The sequence below is a fragment of the Suncus etruscus genome, chromosome 19 (genome assembly GCF_024139225.1).
Source record: "Suncus etruscus isolate mSunEtr1 chromosome 19, mSunEtr1.pri.cur, whole genome shotgun sequence".
Taxonomy (NCBI): domain Eukaryota; kingdom Metazoa; phylum Chordata; class Mammalia; order Eulipotyphla; family Soricidae; genus Suncus; species Suncus etruscus.
In genome coordinates, this window is record NC_064866.1 from 22,453,165 (window position 1) to 22,480,674 (window position 27,510).

Sequence of the window (27,510 nt, forward strand, 5' to 3'; positions counted from 1 at the left end):
GGGACACTTAATAAAATACGTTAAAAATTTATATCATCATTTTCCTTAAGTATGTATTACTAATGTTAAGTGTTTAATCCAAAATACCAGTAAAGATTTCATACTACCATTCAATAAAATAAAATATATCAATTATGAAGTAATTTCACTACATCAATTAAAAATACTGCCCCTTTGATCTAGTTTATGAAGGGCAGTAGTTTTATATAGGCAATCTGTAATGTCAACCATAAATGTGAAGAATGCATTTTCACTTCCTACTGTCATTGAACTTTTACTCTTTCATTGGCAGACTTTTAAAATCGTTGTTAGAAATCTTAATTATGTCAAGTGAAAAGTTTTTCTTAATTGGGGTTACTATATGCTGACTATGACTTGAAATTGTGTGCCTGTGTGTTTGTATCTGTGTGTGTGTGCTTTCATGATACAAACCCACGTCTCATGCTGAGACACATTTGAGACTTATTAAATTTTTATTTTTCTTAATTTGGGGCACAAAATAAACATTTACCATGGCATTTCAACTCATAAAGCATACGTGGATCGGTATTCTAAACTAAATTATAGACAATACTGATTCAAACATTATATACTCTTTCAGTTATAAACAAATACACCATTTATATTTCACTGTCTCTAAATGCATCATGATGATTATCTACAATCTAGTTTATGACATAATTGACCCGACTTGTTCATTCCTGATCACAATGAAAATGAACCTAAATAATTAAAAAAGCTTGCTTCTATCTTTATCCTCAATTTCATCCTTCAAAGAAAGAAAGAAACAAAAACACATATTTCCTTAATTTTATAAAGTTGTATGCCAAAAATGATAGTTACATATAAATATATATAAGAAATAATAAATATATTAGTAGACGGAAGACAAAATGAAAATTCAAATACACTGATTTTTGGCAAAGGAACATACATGCTGGTGATTGAAGCTTTTTTCTGGCTTTGTGCTCAGAAATCACCCTTGTGGAGGGCTCAAGCAATGGTGGGTTATAGTGAGGGTGGAGTAAGGTAGGGGTAACATATATGGGTTACCAGTGATCAAACCTGAGTTAAATACATGCAATTCTTGCCCTCTGCACAGTGTTCTATCTCTTCAGTCTTTACATATATTGGTTATTAAAGATTCACAAGAAAAGAATAATATTCATGCTATCTTAATATTTTATATAAACTGAAATACTATTTCATTGTTCAGAATCCTTGAAAATACCATACATAAATCTACACACTCTTTGACAATATTTTGAAAAATTAATAGAAATTTTCTTATAAATATTTAGATGAGTACTGTTTCATGTAGATTATTTCAATTTTTGAAAATGCTATCAAAAAAGCAAGGAAAAGTAAATTATATAACTTACTGGAGGGCCTTTTGGTCCAGGGAATCCAACAGGACCCTGAGGTCCTTGAGGTCCCTAAAAAAAAATAGAGAGTGGAGAAATTAAAAAAATAAATCATATACATATTTTTATACACTGCATTTTATTTGAAAGATCTAAGAGTGCATATAGCTTCTATAACAGAATAATCTATGCTAATTTAAACAAAATGGTTGATAATTTACATTATTCAATATCAGAACATTTCAGTAGTCTGAATCAAGAACACTAAATATTTAGAATTTGATTCAAGAACACTAAATATTTAGAATTCATATTGTAAGTGAATGACTAATGAATGTTTATCAAAAGGTTGTATAGATTACCAACTTTTAAACATGGATTAGAAATAGCATATAAGATTATATCAATTCCATAACCAAACAGAACTAAAGAGAAAATAGTTAATCTGGAAATGCCAAGAGCGAAATTTTTTAACTCGTCCATATTTAAATTGTATTTATTTTTAAAGTGTTAAGATTTGTGTTACAATTTCGTTTTGCTCATTTATAGACTTTTGTCAATAACATAAAAAAGTTTAATTCATTAATATTAATTTCATATACATTCATAATTGTTTTTAATTTTGATTTTAAATGTCATCCAACTTATATTCCAGTAATTGTATCTATATATACACATATGGTACATGTATTTATGTGTGAAGAAATGGGTTTTATTTTGCTAAACCAAATAATCATATATCTAACTGAAAAATTTAGCTAAGTCACACAGACATCCATTATCTGAATAAGTCGAGTTTGACACCACACACACTTTCTGTCAAAGTATTTTTATAATATAAAGTAATCATGCCATTGGATCACACTATTATGCTATGAAATAAAGAAAATTCATTCAAAGTGTAACAGATGTGCATTCTGCATCATGAGATGTTGGAATGCATACAGGAACATTAAAATAGTATATGTTCTTTTAAAAGCAAAATTCGAAATTCTTAACAACTTTAGTGAAATGGATTACCCCATTTAATTATCAAACCTTTCTAATTATTTTATCTATCTTATGATAAGGTGACTTTAGATATTGAATATTTGACATATATACAATGACTGCACTAAAATGGCCAAGGTGGATTTAATTTCGGGGCAGCTATATAAAGAGCAAAAATATTAATTACATAAGAATGAATCTAGGCCTTGAACAACTATTTAGCTTTTATTCTAATATTGTATTCAAAAACATTTTATCATAAGTAGAAAGTATTTTAAAATTACTTATTAAGTTTAATATAGTTACATCACAGTCTGTCTGTATTATGTTTGTAAAACTTCTAATGTAAAATTTACATAAAATTAAAAATATATAACTGTGACTGTCTAATACTAAACCATTTGTAGAATATTAAGAAGTTACTCTAATCCATTAGAAGCAATGGATTTGAGAGTAATATATATTTAATATTTAAGTTCTTTCAAGATCTTGAAAATGTTTGGCTACAAAAAGAGCTATATTTTGCCAAAAAAAATAAAATGTATGCTTGCTCATCTGTATTTATCTTTACTTTATTTTAGCTGAAAATCAATTCACTAAATAGTTTTTTCTTTACTGGAATAGATGTTTTATCTTGATTTGAATGTATATTGATTGTGACTTAATGGCTACTGGTAGCTTGCATTTTACCAGCAAAAAGCCGCTGCCATTTCCATGAACAAAATAAGAATTAGTACAAAAGCAAGGAAAGTGAAGGAGAAGGCATATATATTGCAGACATTTTTTTTAAATCTGTTTGCAGCAGGAGCTTAACTTGCACACAGCCACCCCAGTTTTGAGGAATAACCCCTGAGCTACTGCTGGATGTGGGCTCCCCTCCACCCCAAAAAAGAAAGAAATCTAGAACTCTGACTAGATTTTGAGAATATCAGTGTATTTATTTGTAAACACAATGAACATTAGTTCCACACATAAATATTTATAAATTATTATGTTTTATTTTATATTATTTGACTTACTCTTTCACCGGGAGGGCCAGGAGGACCATCACCACCTGAGGTACCCTGGCAGAAACAGAAACAAGACAAAACAAAAATTGAAAAAAAAAAAACAAACCTGGGAAAAGGAGAGGGACCTTGAAGGTAGAAAGTTATATGCAATAAATCTTGCTGGCAACAGTACTGCGACCCACAGAGTATAAAGTTATAAAAAAATATTCCCTGTCATTGAGGCAGGTAGATGGCTGAGAGGGGAACTATAGGGATTACAATGGTGAGGGAAAGTAGACACTGTTTAAAGAATCAGTGTTAAAATATTTACTATATTTATCATATGCTAAAATCCATCATGAATAACTTTGTAGACTAGGGTGATGTAATAAAAAGAGTTTAATGAAAAATAAGTTTGATTTTGTTCTGAGAATCTGTTCTGTGGAAGAGGATGGAAAACTACCTCTAATAAAACACATTTCAGTACCTTTGGCCCAGGTTTCCCAGTGGGTCCTCTGGCACCTCTTGAACCTCGAGGACCCTGCATTTGAGACAAAAGGTGACAGTTATCCAAATACAAAAGTATAGTATCAATTTGTAAGTTTAAAGAAACTAACTTCAATTTCAATATGAAAATATCTGAAAGAAATATACCCACCGTTGGACCACGCTGACCTCGAGGACCAGGCTTGCCAGCTATGCCCTACCAAAAACAGTTCAAACAGTTTCAGTACATTGCATATCACAAAAATAGAATATCAGGGCTTAGGGTTACAGACTAGGGGAGAGCATTTATAATAGGTAATCCAGGAGTATAAATTTGTTTATCATACCCGAGCACCTTTCTCTCCATTGGCACCAGGAAACCCAGGAAATCCAGTAGACCCCTAAAATGATAAATATAGTGATCAACAAGCAGATTAACATGGTTATATACAGGCGTGATATTTTGAAAAATAATTTTTCACAAGTTGGTAATAATAAACCAAAAGAAAGGAAAACATGGCTTTAACACTTGCCACCTCTATGTGTTTGAAAGTAAACTTACAGTAACAGTAATCCTTGGAAGCATTAAAAGTAGAAGTTAAAAATATTTTAGTTTTAACTTAAATAATAGTTCTCATATTAGAAAATTAAAATAAAAGAACATTTTATATAAAATAAATATTTGACATGGATTCCATGAATAGCTTAAACTCTGGATGATCCCAATTGTTAACCAGCCTGAATCGTCAAATCTTAAAATTGTTTTTTTTAACAGTTTTTAAAATTAACATTTATTGTTCAGAAATTCCCTTGTTCATATCTACTTGCTTTGTCTTCACACTGTATAATTAAACAGTTCAAATTATTTCTCTTCATCTTGTTGACTATGATGATATTCTGGGAGGGAAAATCTTTCCCAAATATTCATTCTTTCCTAGATGAATCATTGCAGAGATTAAAAAATATTATGCAAAATGTATATAAAACCTCTCATATTAGATTATTTATATTAGATATTTATGCATTAAGGAAAACATCAAAACCTCTGTGACTTGAATCTAGCAGATGTCATTTTAATGCATTCCTTTAGATGGAACTAGCCTAAAAATAGCATATATCCAAATGATAGATTCACTATATTATAATAATCTGTAGTAATTGTTAAAAATATGCATGTTGATTCCTAGTATGAACCTAGTAAAATAAACTCAGAGCAGTAGATTACTGGAATTTAAGTTTGTATGTTTACATATTTTATGCATATTTAACTAATGCTAAAATGCATATCTTCTACACAGATTAAGAAAATTGTATTTAAAGCTTATGGTATCTGTTATAAAAATAATATTGAGAATTATATATTGTTAAATTTATATGTAAGTGCAATTTTCCGAATTGTTTTATCACTACAGAAAAACTATGTTTTTGATTTGAGGACAATTTTTAGGACACACAATATGCAAATAGTGAAGAATAATATCTTAAAATTATATTTTAATATCTCAATGCATATCCTCAATCTACAGGAAATTATGCTAGATTATAATTAAGTTATAATTGGAGAATTTGTAAGTTAAATATAATCCAAATGGAAATATTTATTTTGATCAAATTTTATTTGAGAACAAGTATTTTGTCCAGAATAGAATTAATAAAAATTCATATGTATAAAGATCTAATTCAACTGCAACAAGTGCTCATGTCTATAGGGGTCACTCCCTGCTTGATACAGACCTATTTTATGGGCCAAGTGGTTCAGTGGTTAGGACAGAAATTTGATGATGTGATGTAGGCAAGTTAAGCTGGGAAGCACTATGACCATTTTAGTGGTCACTGAGGGTCACCAGAATCACGCTAGTAATGTGTAAAGCACTGAGTTAATGACGGTGTACATTGATAATTTAGATACTTCTTCCACATAGAAAAATTTGCAGGACATGTACAACAGTTTTGAATTCAGAACTCAGAAAGGCATTTTGATTATAGAATAAAATAATTATGAGTAAATGTAAATTAAAAATGAAGACAAATGTTTTAAACATTTAACATAAAGGGTAAAACATGATTAATCTGGGAAGAAATATTACTTTGGTCTTTTGGTAACTTTTTTTTTTAGAAAGAGAACTCAAACAATGTAAAGAGAACTGATTTAAAAGAGAAAATATATAAAAATGTCAAACTCAGAATCGTGTTATTCAATATAACAAAAATTTTTCAGCTTTTAAATTTAGGCATCAATACAATTCCTATTCAACTTAATAATTAGAACAATATCTCATGAAATAATCTATAGATAGCTGAGATTACAGATAACACAGTCATTATTTTATTTTGTTCATAATGCTAAATTCAAAAGAAAGTTAACCAGGAGACAGAATAGTGTATCAATAGAACTAAAAATTAAAAATTTTTAAATATTGTTCAATATATGCTCAGAAGTACTTAATTCTAGCATATTTTACAAATCACATATGGCATAAATCTTATTTTAAAAGCATAAAGGCACCATATTTGTTTCTAATGTTTTTACAGAGAATAAAGTATTGATGTGTGTGTGTATGTGTGTGTGTGTTGGGCCACACCAGGTGATGCTCAGTGTCTATGCCTCACTCAAAGCTCAGGATTTACTCCAACAAAACTCAAGGGACCATATTGGATGCCTTGGAATGGAATCCTGATCAGTTGTTTGCATGACAAATACCCTACTATTGCTCTGGGCCTCAGAAGTATTGTATTTTCTAGATATTCAATATTTTTTAAGATAAACCATGTCTCAAGCTTCAAATACTTTCTACATATCAATGAATGACACTAAAGAGTATAGTTCACACTAATCAGGAGAAAAATATTTTGTCCCCAAAAGATTAACTGTAAAACATTTATATTTATGTATTATTAAATTACCAGGATTTATTCCCATCTACTATACCGGTTAATTATTCAAATAGGACTAGGCAAAGAGTTGATCTCTTGTGCATATGCAAAAGAAATTGCATGAGTGTATTAATATTAATAATAAACTTACATATAATTATTAATTCATTTAACCACTTTGATATGATTATTCATTGCAGCAAATATAGCCTTAACAATTAATGATCAATTTAAAGAAAAACTAGCATATTAATGTATTTTAAATTACTGCTATGCTATAATAAATAATTCAAATAGTCAAAAAATTGAAGTTAAATCATATAGTGAATTGAAAGACGACTCAAATCGCAAGAAATATATACATTGAAATCTTTAAACCCTTTAATGTATTCGGGAAAAATAAAACTGTATTTGGGAAAAATAAAGACCCTTCCATCTGTAATTCACTTGCCAATCTTGAAATATCATCCCTAAATTCCATTACAATGGCCTTAAGTGAGGAGACATTCACTCAAATATAATGCAAGAAGGAAGTAGAAATTGCAGTTGGCAAACAAACCGAGGGTTTCTGATATGTGCCAAGCCCTGCTGCTTATTCTTTTAATTTATGTATTTCTTATTTGCTTGTTGTTACCATCTTACTCTGCAATAATCAGGGGCCAGACTAACTCTTGAATGTAATATAAGTGGACAGAAGAAATATACAGTGCCTAAAATCAAACCCATGCCTCGCACATGGCAAACATATTCTCAACCCCTTTAGGCACTGATGTTTTAGAATTTGAACCCTTTATTTTAGACATCTATCCTTCAGGACTGTGAGAGTAGCTTTCCAAATTCAAGGGAATTTATAGTAGCTCTGAGAAACAAAGAAAAACAAATACTTTGGCAATGAGGAAGAATGAGATTTCATTGTGTGAATGATGCAATTCTAATTTTTGGATATCAAGCAGTAATCTAAATCCATAGAATAATTTAAATAAAATCCAAAACAACTGTCAACTACCCACTTTCTAAATATATTATCATATTCAAATAACCCCTTATTCTAACATAAGGAAATATTGACTATACCAGCCTTTACTAATGCTGCTTCCTAAAATACTGCACTCTCTAACAATTTAGGCTGTGCTCCTTACATTCCATGCCATCCAAACTCTTTTATTTCTGAAACTATATGCATATATTCATGTTTACACAGTTTGCTTTGTGGTTACATCTGACAATATTCAGGGATTACTCTCCTAGGTCTATGCATAGGAAACAACCCTGGAAGTGTCAGGGGCTATACGTGATGCTGGTATCCAACATAAATTTGCAGGCAGCATAAAACCAACTACCTTACCAGTTATCCTATCTCTCTAAAGTCATAATATTTTTTTAGGGATGGGGGAGCACATCAAGTAATTCTCAGGGTTACTATTGGCTCTGTGCTTAAAGACACTCCCAACAGTGTTTGAGGGGAAAAATGGGACCAGGTGAAGTGTTGGGGATTAAATCCAGGTCAGCTACATGCAACACAAGGACCCTACCTGTTGAAATGGTTCTTTAATCTTCAACATAATATATTATATAATTATCATCTATATATAATACACTAAAATTAACTATAAGTCATTATTATTTTTTATTTTTTAACAACATATAAAACTCCAGCTAAATGTTTTACCTTTGGACCTTGCCTTCCTGGATATCCTGGTAATCCTGGAACACCAAGCTTTCCCTAATAAAGAAAATAGTAACAAAATTAAATTAAGTTTAATTAAGTTCCCATCACCAAAGGCGCCCATCCTCCTCCTCCGCCACTCTCTCTGCTTGTCTTCCAGACAGGCATTCTATTTCTCTCATTCACTACAATTATCATGATAGTAGTTGGTGTAATTATTTCTCTAACTGCACTCAGTACTCTTTATTTTAAGATTCTTATCATGGACTGATCATTTCAAACCTCATCTGTATTATCAATGGGAATTATTACCATACTATCTTTTATTCTTCTTAAATTCCACAGATGAGTGAGACTATTCTGTGTCTGTAACTCTCTATCTGACTCATTTAACTTAGCATAATAGTTTCCATGTCCATCCATGTATAGGAAACTTTCATGACTTCATTTTTTTTCTGACTGCTGAACAGTATCCCATTGTGTATATGTACAAGTTTTTTTAGCCACTCATCTGTTGTCATAAATCTGGGTTGTTTCCAGATTCTGGCTATTGTAAATAGAGCTGCAATGAACATAGGCAGGCAGAGGGTATTTTTAAATTGTTTTTTGTTTGTTTGTTTGTTTGTTTGTTTTCCTAGGGTCTATCCCTAGAAGTGGTATAGTTGGATAATATGGGAGCTCAGTTCCCAGATTTTAAAGATTCTCCATATTGTTTTCCATAAGAACTGCACTAGACAGTATTCCCACCAACAGAGAATGAGAGTTCCTTTCTCCCCACATCCCTGCCAGCACTGATTGTTCTTATTCTTTGTGATGTGTGCCAGTTTCTGTGGCATGCGATGGTATCTCATTGTTGTTTTGATTTGAAGATTAGTGATATGAAGCATTTTTTCATATGCCTTTTGGCCATCTACATTTCTTTTTAAGGAAGTGTCTTCTATTCTTCCCATTTTTTTATGAGGTTATGTATTTTCTTTTTAATTTTAAGTTCTGTCAGTACCTTGTATATCTTAGATATTAGTTTCTTCTCTGATGGGTATAGGGTGAATAGTTTTTCTCAGTGAATAGTTTTTGGCCCTCTGGTCTAAAATGCCAGAATCAAGTTCCTCTCAAACTTTTAAACAGGAGGCTAGTTCACTTTCCTCAGACGGTTGTTGTTGTTGTTGTTGTTTTCTGAGTTTTTGTGACACACCGATAGTGCTCAGGGTTACTCCTGGCTCTTTGCTCAGAAATTGCTCCTGGCAGGCTTGGGAAACCACATAGGATTCTGGCTCCTTTAGGGTTGGCCACATGCAAGGTAAACCCCCTACTGCTACGCTATCACTCTGGCCCCAGCCATAGTATAGTTTAAAAAAACACTCAGAAGACCAAAGTGATAGTGCAGTGCAAGGGCATTTGCCTTGTGCACAGCTTACCCGGGTTCAATCTTGGGTCTCCCATAGGATGCCCAGAGCCTTCCAGGAGTAACTTCTGAGTGTAAAGCCAGGAGAAAGCCTTGAACCCCGCCAGGTGTGCCCCAAAACAAAAAAACAACCATAACAAAAACAAAAAAAACTGTAAATAATTAATATGCACATTGCACATATCTTACTTTGATGTAAACAAAAAGAAAAAACACAATATTTAAAATGAAGTATAAGTAAAGATAAATTAACAAACAACAGTATTCTAATGGGAACTATGGGTCTGCCTTTGATCAGTCTTGTTTTGCTTATTTATTTATTTATTTATTTTCGGCCACACCCGTTTGATGCTCAGGGTTTACTCCTGGCTAAACGCTCAGAAATTGCCCCTGGCTTGGGGGACCAGATGGGAAGTAAACCGCGGTCCTTCCTTGGCTAACGCTTGCAAGGCAGACACCTTACCTCTATCGCCACCTCACGGGCCCCTGCCTTTGATCAGTCTTAATTTGAGGACCCCTGCCTGAGACTGAGAAGAGGAATCAAGATACAGAGAGAGGGAGGGAGTTGGAAAGTGCAGCACACACCCCACATTTGCACTGTGGACGCGGGCCCAGGCCTGGGACAAATCAGCTACTAAGCAGGACCAAGTGCAGTGACAAAACCACCCAGCAGGCCAGATAAATGTGCTTGGTGGGCCGCATATCCCCCACAGGCTGTAGTGTTAAGACATCTGCTCCAATTCATTTTTGAGTCATTTAAAAAAGTTCTACTCAGAATACTTTTCTTTTTTTCAGTGCAGTGTTAGATGACTTCAGTAAAGGGAATAACATAAAATACTAAAGATGTAGAACTGTGGGATAGTTTTAAATCTTGATACCTTGGAATAGTTTGTAAAACCATATATACAGAACACACTGAGGCTAAGAAATAGGCAAGCCCAAGGGCGTTTTAAGGTATTGTCAAGTTATTCAAGTGAAACAATCTAAGAGTCTGTAAGTTTCTGTGTTTGTTTGTGGGATTTATTTGGGGGGGGGCATTCAGCAATGCTCAGGGATCACTCTTGGCTAAAGAAATTATATGGGGCCAGAGCAATAGCATAGCTGTAGGGTATTTGCCTTGCATGAGGTCAATCATGGACAGACCCGGGGTCAATCTTCGGCATCCTATAAAATCCCCCGAGCCTGCCAGGAAAAATTTCTGATAGCAGACCCAGGAGTAACCCCTGAGTACACTCTCGGGTGTGACCTCCCCCCACAGAAAAAAAAAGAAATTATATGGCATGTCTGAGATCACACCTTGGTAGGCCAAGCTCAAGGAAAGCACCTTAATCACTGTACTATTATTACTTCTGCCTTACATCACTACTTTGTGATGATACACTAATGGAATCATTGCTATTATTTTTACATATTTCATTTAGCCCTGTGGCTATCAAAACAGGTCAAATCAAATTTATCCGTGATGTTTAAAAACATAGTAATATCTATATAAAGTGAATATCTCTTGAACATAACTCGGAATATCAAACTGGTAACTACCTGTGTAAGTGGAAAGTCAGAAATCTTTTGAAAGATAACTCCATTTGTCCTATGACAATGTATAAACAGTCTCTCACTAATTTGTTCATCTTCATTAATCATACTTGGATGCTCAGTTTCTAAGGTGATAGAATTTTACATGTGGCTTGATCCAGAGGTGAAAGGATATGAGAGAGGGAAAATGGTAAATGTCACTACCTGTGACAGGATATAGATATGCTTGACATTAAATGAATTCTTTTCATCCTAATATAGAGAATTAAAATATCTTAAAATGACAAACAGCATATGAAAAAAAGCCTCTGAACTTCAAACTCACTGACCTTCTCTCCTGCTTGACCGGAAGGACCAGGGTCTCCAGTTGGTCCTGCCCGACCTTTCGGGCCTTCAGGACCGTCTTCACCTCTTGGTCCCAACTGACCAACTTCTCCCTTAAATAAAGTGCAATAAAATTCTTATAAGTTAAATTATTTTGAGGATTAAATAACAGTAATTAGAATCTATCAAAAAAATCCCATTTTCAACTCTTGGCTTGTTAATTTATGTTGTATTTATGGCAAAGAAACTGGAAGATATTGGACTTCATCAATCTTTCTATTACCAAAGCAACTGAATAACTATAAATGACATCTGGAAACCTGCATGAACCTGGTGTTCCGATGTAGCTAATTAAATTAATACATCTGTGTTACAGAAAGACAAAGGAAAAAGAAAAAGATACCAAGGTTCATTTACAAAAATGCAGGAAGATAGAATATGCCATCACCACATAGACCACTTCAGCATAAGAATTATTTTGAGCTGAAAGCAAATGAGAAGAATGCATAAAAAGTTCTCTCTACTACACTAATTTGCATTAAAAAGGGCATAAATTTACAAAGATGCCTTTCCTTCCTATTTTACTTAAAAGACAAAAATTAATCATTAGAGACAATCAGGTTTATCAATCCAGAGTCTGCAACTCACCCCAGAAGAATATACACAACAAAATTCATTAACTAGCTTTATCAGTGATTAGTTTCTCACTTAGCTATCTTCTTAAATTTTGCAGCTTTACAAGCTCAACGTTCTATTACTTTGGATCTACCATTTTTCTTAATATTTATGTTCCTTATGCTAAAAGACCCAATTTCTCTTTTTCTTAAATTACCCATCACTGAATGCTCCCATGTGTAAATCTAATGCTGGCTTTAACTAACAAATTCTCTTTGCTTTATTCTACTTTTTTTTTGGGGGGGGGGGGTTGGGCCACACCCGGTGATGCTCAGGGGTTACTCCTGGCTATGCGCTCAGAAGTCGCTCCTGGCTTGGGGGACCATATGGGACGCCGGGGGACCGAACCACCCTCCATCCTAGGCTAGCGCTGGCAAGGCAGACACCTTACCTCTAGCACCACCGTGCCGGCCCCTATTCTTACATTTTTTTTGTCAATCTAATTTCACAAGGTCCTAATGTGAGACATGAAAGTAGGAATATATATATATATATATATATATATATATATATATATATATATATATATATATATATATATATATATATATACACACATATTTTTTTCAAAAACAGTAACCTTTTTGTTTCTAATTGAAGCTTGTTTAGAAGACTGTATATCTGTATAGATTTTAGGGGTTTGGTTTACATTAGTGTTAACATATATGCTTTTAGTTACACTAGCATTCTGCAGGATAAAGGAGGGAGATAAGGGATATATACTTGGGAACAGGGATGAAGGGCGAACAACACTGGTGGTGGAAAGGCCCTCATTTATTGTCACTGTGTATCTTAAATATCACTGTGTAAGATTTGTAATTCACTTTGGCCACAATAAAAATAAAAAATAGATTTTAGGGGTTCAGTGTGACTGCACATTCCCAGAACCAAATTATTAGCCATACAATTATCCACATGTAGTTGGTGTCTAAGCAATGTCATTCCACACTTGGTAACCTTAGATCAAAAGCACCTTTTATAAATCACTGTTTGGTACACAAGGCAAATGTCTCCATTTGAGGCTTGGCTTTCAATTTTAAGAGAGAAAAAAACCTATTATTAGTAAGTTATGGCCCAGAATTTAGAAGTTGACTAGGGAAGTATACTCTATATTATTTATGCATTTCTGTTTAAATTTATTGTGTAATATTAGAAAGTTAGAAAGTAAATTTTTACAATAAAATCTTAATTTGTGTTATATGAATCACTTATATGTTAAATTTCTAGACACCCTTTATCATAAAATAAAATGTATCTTTCAAGCACTAAACTTTAAGACAATATTTAATTAAAAATTGTGTATGCTGTAGATATAGAAAGTTACTACACATGGGCAAAATTTGAAACAATCCCATCAATTGTCATGAAAGTAATTAAAATTATTTTGAAAAATGTCTATAGAGAATAAAACATAGTTTATAAAAACAAGTTATATATATTATAGGACATATGAAATTTAATAAAGCATACACAAAAATTTTGATACACCTAATATGAAAACTGAAAATAACTTTCAAGTAACATTTTTCTTTTATGTTTAATAAACTTAATTATAGAAGTATACACATATAAATATACACATATAAAAATAAATGCATATCCTAAATTAATCTTCCCACTTACTCTGTCACCTTTAAGACCCATGTCTCCTTTGAATCCTGGAAAACCATCTTCACCCTAAAACATTTAAGTAATGAAACAGTTATTTAGTGAGCTGCTTGATTATTCTATAGAATGACAGTAAAAATTATTAATATGACAATAAAAATGAAATTTGAGAATTAAAATCCTATAAGTAAAATTTTCTTCTCTCTTGTTTTAACTTTTAATTTACCAAACCCAACATTTTCTATACTTATATTCTATTATTTACTCTTGTGCCTTATAACTATCCATTAAATTTTTGCAAGGTATGGGATAAAATAATTTTTCAGGAAAAATATGTGCTTTATGTTTTTAAACAATAGTTAAATATTTAAATGACTATGATTTATTTTGGACTTTGGAGTATCCAATAAAATATTAGAAGAGAAAGCCTAAGTCTTTTCTTGCCAGCTGCTAAGAGCACTTCCATTTATGACTGCTCTCATTCCACTTTTTTTTAAATTTATTTATTTTTGAATTTTGGGCCATACCTAGTGACTCTCAAGGGGTTACTCCTGGCTTTGCACTCAGAAATTGCTCCTGGCTTAGGGGACCATATGGGACACCAGGGGATCAAACCTCGGTCTGCCCTAGGCTTGTGTGGGCAAGGCAGATGCCTTACCCCTTGCGTCACCGATCCGGTCACTCATTTCACATTTTTAAATGTTCTTGTAATTCCATAAGACCATACACTTCAGCAGCACAATTTAAGCTTCATTGAATCTAAGATAATAGGTAATGCCTAAAGCAAAAGGCCAAATCCAAAAGACTCAGACCAGCCAGATCATTTTGTAGGATTCTTGAATTGTTCCTAATATTCTTATCAATTGATAAGGAATGCAAAATTCTTTTTAGCACCAATAAATACAAAGACTTTTGTCATATAAAATCCCTACACAAGGATCCATAGAACCATATATAACTTAGTTCTATGCTAAATTCCAACACAGGGAGTCCCTTGTATATTCCCCCCTCTACTTTCCAATACACTTTTCTACTCCCTAACATAGAATCTGAGCAGGTTTCTTAATTCTGCTTTTGAGCACTTTTTTACCTCCTATCAGAGTCTAGTATATTCACTTTTGAAAATACTGTTGAACCTTGGAACCTTGGACCAATATTGTCTCCACTCCTACATCACTCTTTATCTATAACCCATGCATATTGTTTATAGAACACATATTTGTATTCTGTCCTCAAAATAACTACCATTAGTGCAACCTATTATCTCTTTTGACAATTGTTTTCCAGGTAAAAGATATACAAATTAATATTATATTCTAAATGTTGAGATAGTAAATTATAATAGTAGGTGTATGGTGATGTTGAAAATTGCATTCTTTAAAAAGTCAGGAGATATTTCAAAGTAAAATATTTCAAACTGCTCTCACTAAAAACAGACATTTAAACTCAATTTTGTGAGCTATTTCTGAACTTTAAAAAATGCAAACTCTTAAAAATAACCATTCCTGATAAAATAATATCAACTGAGCAATTATTCTCTTCATTGGAATATTTTTGTTTTGTTTTGTTTTTTGTTTTTGGGCCACACCCTGTGATGCTCAGGGGTTACTTCTGGCTATGCGCTCAGAAGTTGCTCCTGGCTTCTTGGGGGACCATATGGGACACCGGGGGATCGAACCGCGGTCCGTCCTAGGCTAGCGCAGGCAAGGCAGGCACCTTACCTCCAGCGCCACCGCCCGGCCCCTTCATTGGAATATTTTTAGGTTTGTTTTTTTTGTTTTGTTTTTTGCTGTATGAAAAAGGTAAATTATCTGTGTTAGTTATGTTTCAAGTGAAGTAGAACAGTACTCAGACCAAGAAAGGTAGTGAATGAAACTGGTGTGTAGGGAGGTAGACAAGCAAGAAATAAACTGAGGTATTTAAGGGACAAGTCATATCTTAAAGAGTAGCAAAGAATAAATCTGATTTAGAAAGATTAAAGGCTAGATATTTTTGAGCAACTATGAGAACAAAGATACATTTATGCTTCCAAGTTCTGCTGCCAAAATGACTGCTATAGAATCACAAGTGGTTTGTGTAATTTCCTGCTTGAAAATACCTCCATGTTTCCATAATGATAATGATGAATATACAGAGATATCCCTTTCCACTATAAGCTAGCCCTTGTTCACCTCTATTTCCATTTTTTTTTATTTTGAATCTCCTTTTTGCCCTCTTTGGCACCTAGGGATTAAGCTCCAAAACCACAGTTACTATAATATATTTATATCTACATACATTGATTATGATTCTCTCTATTCTGTTCATATAGGTGGTGGTTGTTTTTCTTATCTGTTTTTGTTTTGGGGCCACACCAAACTGTGCTTGGGGATTAACTTTTATTAGTGCTTAAAGAAGCATAGGTTTGCCAGAGATCACACATGGGTAAGCAACATCCAAGGCAAATGTTCTACCCACAGTCTTATTAATAGCTCTGGCACCTCTACCCTACTATTCTTTTTGTCTCTGTTTCTCTGTCTTTGTCTCTTCTGTCTCCCCCACATGCACACACCTTGAGAGTTCTTCACTTTTTCTTCCTTAATGGTACTTTACTCTTTCAAGGCTCAACTAATGATTCTGCTATAAAATTCTCAACAGCTTTAATCTTTACTCTGAAATTAACCTCTGCCCTATGTACACCCTCTGAACATACAGCATGGCAAAAAAGATGGCATCCTGCAATTAATAGGTGATAACTCTTTCTACTAAGGAGTAGAAAACACAAATCATACCTAATTACCTTTGGGATTGCCTATTCTTGAACCTCAATAATGATGATATTCAACAAATAATTACTCGATGTGACAGTAACTTGTGGTTCAGGCTGAGTTTAATGAGGCATGTTATATTCTAGAATATATCAAGTCATTATGAGTATATGAGAACTAAATTTGGAATAATAATTTAAGCTACCATTTGTTAACTCTAAGAATTCTGATTAGGTCTACAAATTTTCTTCAAATAACAACATAGTGTTTTCAAGGTTGTGATTATCAAATTACCTTAATAGATACTTAATCTAAAATTAGATTAATTTAATCTAAAATTATAATTGTACATATAAATACATAATTTGGTATTATAAGTAATTCCATGAGGTATTTCTCTGCACTGAAAGTAAATGGGCATTCACAGAGGCTTAAAAGCTGAAAATGACCACTTAGCTTCCTATTACTTTCTTCATTATCTGACCTCTAGGGAAAAAACTAATTATACAGCTGCCAAGTTTAATTTAAATAATATTGCATAGATTCTAAAAATTAGTAAGATTTAGCAATATATTTTTTTTGTTTGTTTTTGGGCCACACCCGGCAGTGCTCAGGGGTTACTCCTGGCTGTCTGCTCAGAAATAGCTCCTGGCAGGCACGGGGGACCATATGGGACACCGGGATTCGAACCAACCACCTTTGGTCCTGGATCGGCTGCTTGCAAGGCAAACACCACTGTGCTATCTCTCCGGGCCCAGATTTAGCAATATATTTTAAGCAAAAACTTTTTTCCTTTTTTGAAGGAAAGAATCCCAGGAACTTGAGGCTTTACTTATAACACTTTTATTCCAATATATCCATAATTAAAGAAACATTTTATTCAAATTACTAAAAATTTTAAATATTATACATATAATAAATATTTAAATTGCTCTATCAAGTTACTAAACTATCCAGTAAAACAGTTACTGGAATAACAATCAGCTCTGATTTATTCTTCAAGAAAGGAAACCATTTCAGAAGATGAGTGTAAGCAGAATTTCCTTCTACTCCTGCTTTATTATTATATACTGTGTAAATTTTTAAGAACCAATTTGAAGGGCCAGAGAGATTGAACAGAGGGTAGAGCATTTCTCTTGAAAGTGGCTGACCTGGCTTCAATCCCCGGCATCCCCTATGGTCTCCCAACTCTGCTAGGAGTTACTTATGAGCACAGAGCCAGGAGTAATCCCTGAATGCCACCGGTGTGTCGCCCCCCCCAAAAAAAGAACCAATTTGAGTGTAAATAATAGAGAAGTGTGATTTCATGTAGGGTATCAAACTGGTATTTCACCTTCAATTTATAACTAATTACAAACATTAAAGAAAAAACTTAAAACTTCCTGAAAACCTTATTGTTATATATGTTTGATTATCACATATGCTCAGAGAAATAAGACAAAGAAATTAAAATTTACCAGGCATATATGATTCCTAAATCTGAGAATATAATTACTTTGATAATATAGTTTCCATTAATATTAATCCAAAATTTCTCTAAATATAATTAGTAATACAACTAGATTACACATGCATGTGAGGATATAAGAAATGAATATAAAAACTACCTTATAGATTCTCTAGCAAAGTACTCTAATTTTTAAACTTAGAAAAAAGTTTAGCAAAATGAATATGATTTTATCTTATTTTACACAACTAGAATCAGAATTAATATGTTTGTTTTGTTTTGTTCTCTTTTGGGCCATACTAACTAATGCTCAGGGCTTATTCCAGGCTCTGTACTCAAGGATCCATTCTGACAGGGATCATAAACAATCAGGGTTTTAGGAATCAAATCCAGATAGACCATGAGCAAGACAAGCGAACTACTAGTTATATTAACACTGGTCCCTGTTTTTATTTTGTCATGATCAATCTTTTCTAAAAAAATATCACAATATCTGTATCCTAATCAAACACCTCTCTTGTTAATATTACCTTCTCCATTTCTCTTTTCTAAAAAAATATCACAATATCTGTATCCTAATCAAACACCTCTCTTGTTAATATTACCTTCTCCATTTCTCTTTAGTAGACACATGCATAGAAACATTTGAATTGATACTTGTAAGACATTTTTTGGGTGAATGCATTTCTTTTTAATTTTTATTTAATCTCTGTGTTTACAAAAATTTGCATACTGGGATTTCAGAATGTACACCACCCTTCATCAGTGTGATCTTCCCAGTGCCCCCCTTATTTCCCTCCCCACCTCAACCCCTGCCTGTCTCTCAGACAGACATTCTGACTCTCTCCCTCACTATCATTCTTAAGGTAAGTGTCATTGTGCTTAGTGCTTTCGTTGCACTGACTGCACTTTGTGGCAAGCTTCATGTCATGAGCTGGTCCTCCAGGCATTCAGCTCTGTTGTCTCTGGATATTATTGCCATACTGTCTTTTATATTTCTTATATCCCGCAGATGAATAAGACTATTCTATCTCCACTATCCCTCTCCCTCTGGTTCATTTCACTCAGTATAATAGTCTCCATGTCCATCCGTGTATAGGCAAATTTTATGACTTTATTTTTCCTAATAGTGGCATATTATTTCATTGTGTAAATATACAGCAGTTTCTTGAGTCCTTTATCTGGGATATTTGTAAGTCTTAATAAGAAAATTTCTAAAATGGCCCTCTATTTAGAATATAATCAACCTGCAAATAATTAGAAGGTTAACACTGTCTGAGACATCAACTCAGAAAAACACTCTGCTCTGAAATATATCTGTGGTTTCTGGGATGAACTGGGATTCTCATCAAAGGAGTTGTGTTAATTTAAAATGCATGACAATTTTTACATAGTAAAACTAATTATATTTTCATATATCTTGACAATGCCTCAGTATGAAAAAATAAATGTAAATGAATGTAATAATGTCATCCCTTTCTACCACCCCACCTTTACTGAAATCTTCATCTTAAATTGAGATATACTTTTAGTAAAATTGTAACTGGGTACATAAAGAGTTATGCTCAATATTATCTACCAAAGTTACTAACATATCTAACCTATTAGCCCCCTTTTTTTGCAAGACACTCCCAAACCTTGCTAAGGGAACTTGGTGATCAGTTGGGGTGATAATCAGAATGGCTCTTTAGGCTGTGGAAGTCAGTGATTGGCTTAGAATGAGATGCTGCTCAGTTCCAGTGGATCTGTGGGTGACCACATTTACTCCTAGCAATGATCTGGGAGCTCAGCAATGCCTGAGATCAAACTCAGGAATCCACATGTCCTTCAACCTTTTGACAGTTTCCTTAACTGCGAGCTGTTCTTTTAATATAATATTTCAGTAAGAATTAATTTAGTACTGGTTTAGCAAGATAGTACAGCAGGTGCATACAGCTGACATGAGTTTGATTCCCAGTCTCATTACAGTCCTTCGAGCCCTCCAGGAATATTACCTAACCACAGAGCCAAGAATAAGCTCTGAAAACCTCCAGCTGTGGCTCCTACACACACAAAAAAAGTAGAATTTAAAATAAAACTCTAGTATTGGTATTTAGTAATGTCATTTAATTTTACCTAATCATTAAAAGACTCAGAATTTCTGCACTTAAGTGTCCTATTCAAAATTCCCATTTTCATTTTTATTGCTCCGAGACAAACTAAATTTCTGTAAAATATCTGAGTCTTTCATCCACTTAGGCATGATTTTAATCTTCATTTTCATTCTTTTTTTTTTTGTTTTTGGACCACACCCGGTGCAGGGATTACTCCTGGCTATGCGATCAGATATCTCTCCTTGCTTGGGGGACCATATGGGACTCCGGGGGGGTCAAAACTTGGTCTGTCCTAGGCTAGCACGGGCAAGGCAGACACGCCTTACACCCTGCGCCACCTCTTTGGCCTCTTCATTTACTTTTTGCAATTCCATTGTTTTGCATGCCATATATTATTGCATTGAAAGACTTCCTTAATAAAGACCTCTTTAATAATTAATAAAAGGTACATCTGTAGTTTGGCAATTTGTTTCAGGTAATGATTTAGGTAAATTTAATAAAATTACAGTATTTGGTACTTCATACAATTTGTTTTTCAATAACTTGTAGAAAATCTACTCAGAAGGCCACTCTTTGATTTACAAAAACTAAATGCAACATATTTGAAAAAAATGATATTTTATTCATTATATTATGGTATGATTTTGCTTCGTACTCTAATTCAGTTTCACACCAGGTATAAAAATTTAAAAAAATTTGAATTTTTAATTCTCATAACATACCTTTTCACCTTTAGCGCCCTTGAGACCTCTGACACCATCTGCTCCCTAAAAGATAAATGTTAACAATTAAATAACAAGACTTAGACATAATATGTTATTGTAAAATTAAAATACACACGTATAAAAAAGAAAAAATATCACCTTTACTCCTCGGGGTCCAGGGTAGCCAATAGGTCCTTGTGGACCAGGAGGACCCTGAAAAAGACCAAGTTTAATTAATAATACATTAAAAAGAGTTTCTCAATACACACAATAGTATTACTGAATAGTATATAAGAACATAATATTTTCTACAACTAAATAATATTTGTGATTTAACCAAAAATATTGAAAAAAATCATAATTACTGCTCTTTTAAAATTGGGCAGTGTACTGTGGTGAAGAGTTTGGGGTTGAGTCAATGTATACTTGAAACTCAATCATAACTAACATTATTTATCTATTTATTCATCATACCCAGTGATGGTCAGGGTATACTCCTGGCTCTACCCTCAGAAATTGCTCCTGGCAGGCTCAAGGGACTATATAAAATGCTGGAAATCTAACCAAATCAGTCCTGGATTGGCCACATGCAAGGCAAATGCCCTACAGCTGTGTTATATCTCAAGATCTCAAGATAAATAACTTTTAATCTTACAGATATTCAGTATATTTTTAATTAAAGTATCATGTTTGTACTAAAATGTGCTGATTGTTACAAATATGTAAAAATCAAATATTATTATATTCTTAGGAGCTAACCTCTAAGTTTAAAAATGATCATCAGTATTCAAAATATATCTGTAGATTAATCAAGAAATAAAACATTTCATGAAACTATGAATTTTGGGTTTTTTTTGTTTTTGTTTTTCGGGCCACATCCATTTGATGCTCAGGGGTTACTCCTGGCTAAGCACTCAGAAATTGCCCCTGGCTTGGGGGGACTATATGGGACACCAGGGGATTGAATTGCGGTCCATCCTTGGCTAGCGCTTACAAGGCAGACACCTTACCTCTAGCGCCACCTTGCCAGCCCCGAAACTATGAATTTTAAGTCATGCATTTATAAATCTTTTTAAAAAAATTTAAACTCTAAACAAAAATGACCTGTCCTTGCTACTATGTTAAAAACACTGTATGTTAATACATTGTATTAGATAATTTTGATGATATCTTGTAAAATAGTCTCATTCATTTTTGGAGTTGCTTCTAGGATCATATCCCCATGCTGGGTATAACCCAAAACTGTTTAAGGTAGTGAGTGTTTTGCTAAAGCAAGGCATGTACTTGACCACTGAGTCACTACTCAACCCACTTATGTATTTTGTATTTGTTTATTTATTTGACCTATTCCCAAGTGGTGCTCAGTACCAGGGGTTCTCCCACTGATTCTGATTCTCCCACTGATTCAGTGCTTAAAAGTGAAAATTCAGAATGCAGATGTTCAGGTTCTACAGTCTAGAGACAATCCATGCCACAAGGGTAGGGCCTTGGAACTCCCATGAAGTGCCATGAATTGAAATAGAGTTACCTACAATCAAGGTGTGTATCCTAGACAAATGTCCTTAATGTCTATCAAAAACAACAGTAATGATAAAATTAATGTGACACAAGCAATTTAATGATAGTAATGTTTCTCTGATCATATCATCATTTTTACCATATATACAGACTGTGTATTGATTTTTGATCATGAGATTATTGTTTAAAAGAGAGAATATTGCCTAATGTATAAAATTACTCAGATAAAATTGAAATTATCTAGTAGACAAATCATCTTATTGCAACCCAAAGAACAAGTAGCTGGACAGGATTTATATTTAAATAGTAGAAAATTCTTCAGAAAGTGAAATATATTTACAGATTTGATAAATATATACTGGTACTTATTCTATAATATTCTTATATCTGAATTATAAAATCTCATAAGATGCAAGGAATTTGGGGGGGGCATCACACCTGGTGGCACTAATGATTACTTCTGGCTCGGATCTCAGAATTCACTCCTGGCAAGCACCGGGGACCATATGGGATGCTGGGATTCAAACCACCTGCCATCCTGGATTGTCTATGTGCAAGCCCTACCACTGTGCTATCTCTCTGACCCAAGAAGAAAGGAAATTTTTATAAATATAATGACTGTGAATATGACATAAGAATATAAATTAAAAGATGAGACATTTTAGCAACTGCTTTTAACATACCACGGCACCCTTTTCTCCAGACTGTCCCTCTTTTCCAGGATGACCCTGTATTAAGAAAAAATAATACAAAACATAGATGATAAGAGGCAAATTTTGCAGTAGTATATTTTTAAACAAGAAATTTGAGTGATGCCTAATAGCATTAACGGGATATTTTTGGGTTTGTTTGCAAGGGTGACTGACTCTTAGAGGTACTCAGGGGATTCGAAGGTGATGCAGAAAAGAGGACCTGGGTTAGACACATTCAGGGCAATTGCCTGAACCCATTATATCTCTGTCTGTGTCAATCTTATCATAAATAAATTCTCCAGATAATACTGGAAACTGACATTTCAAAGATACATTTGCTAATATATAGCAAAAATAAGTACCAATAGTGCTAAAGTACTGAGAATCAGAAAATTAAAATTAATGTTATCACAACTATAATCAATAAAAATTGTTCACTGACTTTCAAAATTTGACATAAAATTTTAAATGATAATAAATGACATATAAATGGATTTTTCTGTTGTTGCTCTGGAACTTGGGGACAATAAGGACATTCCAGACACTGCTTGGGGTTTAATAGATTGATTATACTACTTACAAATACATCATAGTATTAAGCATTAAGCATATTAAGCATTACTATACATCAAGAAAAATAAGTTAATCAAAGCTGAGGGTTTTTCATGAAAAATGATAGAAACTTAGAAAGTCAAAAATTTAATCTGGACTCTCAAGAAACAAACAGTGGAAAAAAAGAAAGAATAAGAAGATATATCCCATGTAAAGAAATGCACCTAGAGAAAAGTAAAGCAATGAAAATGTTTAGTGCATAATCAGAGAGTCTTTTAGATGATTTATCAGGAGATAGTGGGTTATGAAAAAAGAGATTCTAGACTAGATCATCATAATGAGCTTATACAATAACTACTGCATGTTATTTAAATTTTTTTGTTATATATAGCAATGTGATAAAATGATATTTTGGAGAGGTCAATGTTTCATCATTACCATGATTTTCATTTATTACTTATTTGGTAAGATATATTTTAAAATATGTAAAATCCACTTATACATATGAAAAATGTTATGATTATGAAATAATACATACAGGAGGCCCATCAGCTCCTGAAAGTCCAGCAAGACCTGATTTCCCTTGTGGTCCCTAATCAATGAGAGAAAAAAGATTTTAAAAGATAGAAATCATGATAAGCTTAACATTTTATGTAGAGAATAAAGAGCTAACAATATTTTCAATCATTATTTTATCTATAAACAAAATTATTAAACTGACCTCTAAATGCACTTAAGCACATGTTATAGTCTTTTTTATTAGAAAATATATTTTAGATTCTTGCAAATATTTCACATATATGTTAAAACTAGGAGACAGATCATAATATCACAAATTCATGACAGATTTTAGCATGCACAATATTCCAAATGTTTCTTACTTAAATTAATAATATAGCTCTTCAGGCCAAATATATTTAGAACCTAGATATTGTGAAAAGAAAATCAATAGAATTCAGAAATAATAATAATTTATATGATTTAATAGGTAAATGCTGGATATTACCAACACTTATAGTAATGATATTATCTCATAAGGTAAAATTAATATAAAGCACCAATATTTATTAAATTTTTTGCTTGTTTTAGGGTCATATATGGCAGTGTCCTAGATTAGTAGCATGCTATGCTCAGGAATTTCTCCAATCAGTACTTGGGGAACCATGTGGGAGGGCAAAGACTGAGCCCAATTCAACTGTGTGCAAGGCAAATGCCCTAACTACTGTGCTATCACTTGGGCTCTATAAAGTATTTTTAAATATTATAGTATTGTCATTCATAGACAATAAAGAAAAATATATCTATGATTTTCATTTTAGAAGACATAATAAGACTATTAAATAATACAAAATAACTATCAGAAATTTCTGTCAAGAAGTACCCCATCTGCTTTACCTTGGTCATTTTAAGAGTTGAACATGGTAAGCATTACTTGCAATATGAACCAGGAGAACAGTCATACTGCTGAATAATAGCATTGCCAGCCTCCAAAAGGCTAAGTTATTATCTTAGTGGTCAAGTTATCAATCAAATTATATAAACAATATAAAGGGCAATAACACACCAGTTAAGTCTTGCTGCTAGACATTATTTATAGACTTTGCTCTTTTTCTGGAGAGAGTAAAGAGGGGCAGACATAGCAATGATTATTCTAGGAAAAGTTCAAGATATTGGGTGTTGGGGATCAAAGCCTGCTTAGCCACATGCAAAGCATGAGGCTTTCTGCTGAGCCATCACTCTTGTTTCAGGAGGGTTTTTCTTTAATTTTGAGTATATTTAGGAGAAATATATATATTCACTCTTCCAATAGTTTCTTTTGGAGGTAGAATGCTGAGCCCATTGCCTGTGCTTAGAAGTAACTCCTGGATTTGCACTCAGGCATTACTCACAGTGATAAGGGACCATAGCGATGCCAGGTATTGAATCTAGGTTTGCAGGATGCCATGCAAATGCTCTATACACCTACTATCTCTCTATTTGATCCTTCAATAAAACATTCCAAAAGTAGAATTAGTTTGTAAAATTGATAATAGATAGATCAATACATATATAGATGTGGGATAAATGGGCTTGTTTATTTTAGAGAATAGCCATACTCCTTTTCATATAGCTAGACCAATTTATATCCTCACCAATTCACCAAAATATTTAAAGTACCTTTCACTCTACATCTCTCCAACTCTTTCTTTTGCTTATTTTAGATAATAGTGATTTTCAGAAATATGAGGTACTATCTCAATATTAATTTGAGTTGAATTTTCCTTATGATAAGTAATAATTTTTCTTTGATGAACTGTGATTTCAAATCCTGCGCATTATTTTTTAATTTTCATGTTTGTGTTTATTGTTAAGTTTCAACACCTCTTTGAATAATTGAGATATTAATCATTCTCAGATGTTTATGTGCAAATATCATCTTTAGTTCAGTAAACTGCATTTTTACTTTGACACATTTTCCTCACATGAAGAATCTTTTAATTTAAGGTATGATCATTTGCTCATTTTTTGAGGTGGCAATGGTTTAACAGGATCAGTGTTTATTTAGAGATATAAAGTTACTATTATACCACACCTTCTCAAGTTGTAATATCCTTCAACTATATATATGTTTGTCCATATTTTGGCTTCCTTCCCTACTGAAATCAAATCCCCAAGTGTGTTTCTTAGGAAGATGTCAAGAAGCATACTACATTTGTTTTCAACTATATATTTTATGACTCAGTTCTTTCATTTTGAATCAAGTTTTTGTATGAAAGTAAAGAGTTAAAGGGTACTAAACTTTGTAAGTTTACTGACACTGACAATTACGCTAAAATGAAATTTTACAGCACAAAAAGATACATCAATAAGACAGTCATTTAAAAAACTATATTTTTATAAATCAAAGTATAAGGAAAAGATATTAAAAGCAGCAGCTAACAATGCAGAATAATTGCAAGTGACAAGAATGATTGCTTAAGAAATCTGGCAGAGGAGATAAGGAAAAAAGGACACCTTAATTAAAGATTTATTCTTATTTTGATCCTTGCATGAGTTATTAACAAGAACATTTTTGCAGTTTTTTATATGAAAAGTGTGGCAATGATGCCATGATAGCTCCACAATTTCCCTTAATCAAATCTTGCTAAGAGCCTTTTCTCATAGCAACTTAATTATATTTTTAAGTAATGAAAAATATAAAAAGGAACCAAAATAAGGAGAAAGCATTCATTCATACCAATGAATTTCTGACATTAATAATTTATAATGCTACATGTGGAACTTATTCAAAAATAAAGTGTAAAATCTTATCATTTGCCTATCATACATGTATATATAGCTTTGCACAAATGTACTCATATGGTTTAATTCAAGATTATTCCATACATACTAAATCATATTGTCCTATCAAAAACAGAAGGAAGGCCTTCGCATTATCTAAGGAATACAATCCAAATTTTTCCCCAGTCAATATTAGAGACGAATAACTTACTTTCTCACCAGGGGGACCAATTGGACCTTGGGGACCAGGAAGACCCTGTTTAAAAGCAGTATTTTCATGTTAGAAATAGCATCAGGGATATGAACTTTCACAAGTTATCATTGCTTTATTTCACATGAAATGATGTAGATAAATATCTATACAGCCCCCATATTACTGTGGAGTTCTGGAATATTTTAAGGAGTTCTCTTTTGGCAATGGTGCTATAACTTGTCTTTACAAAGTTCTACAGCACATGTGATTATCAACACTAACATTCCATGAATTCTTACTGATACTTTTTGTAAAATCTAGGATTTTATGTGCTTCTAAATTTTACTAATTTTAGGGGCTATATTGCCTTATAATATTTATATGTAATGTAA

General features: G+C 32.9%; 1 protein-coding gene across 1 annotated transcript in view; it reads right to left on the reverse strand.

The window, feature by feature from the left end:
• Positions 1-27,510, reverse strand: part of COL11A1 (collagen type XI alpha 1 chain) — a 206,166-nt gene that overhangs the window by 81,169 nt on the left and 97,487 nt on the right. Inside the window, exons 24-36 of the mRNA XM_049765836.1 lie at positions 27,137-27,181; positions 24,203-24,256; positions 23,104-23,148; positions 21,062-21,115; positions 20,921-20,965; positions 13,927-13,980; positions 11,634-11,741; positions 8,373-8,426; positions 4,177-4,230; positions 4,002-4,046; positions 3,831-3,884; positions 3,374-3,418; positions 1,383-1,436 (exon numbers count right to left, since the gene is read on the reverse strand). Coding sequence (XP_049621793.1) covers positions 1,383-1,436; positions 3,374-3,418; positions 3,831-3,884; positions 4,002-4,046; positions 4,177-4,230; positions 8,373-8,426; positions 11,634-11,741; positions 13,927-13,980; positions 20,921-20,965; positions 21,062-21,115; positions 23,104-23,148; positions 24,203-24,256; positions 27,137-27,181 — 711 coding nt within the window. The remainder of the gene's footprint in view (positions 1-1,382; positions 1,437-3,373; positions 3,419-3,830; positions 3,885-4,001; positions 4,047-4,176; positions 4,231-8,372; positions 8,427-11,633; positions 11,742-13,926; positions 13,981-20,920; positions 20,966-21,061; positions 21,116-23,103; positions 23,149-24,202; positions 24,257-27,136; positions 27,182-27,510) is intronic.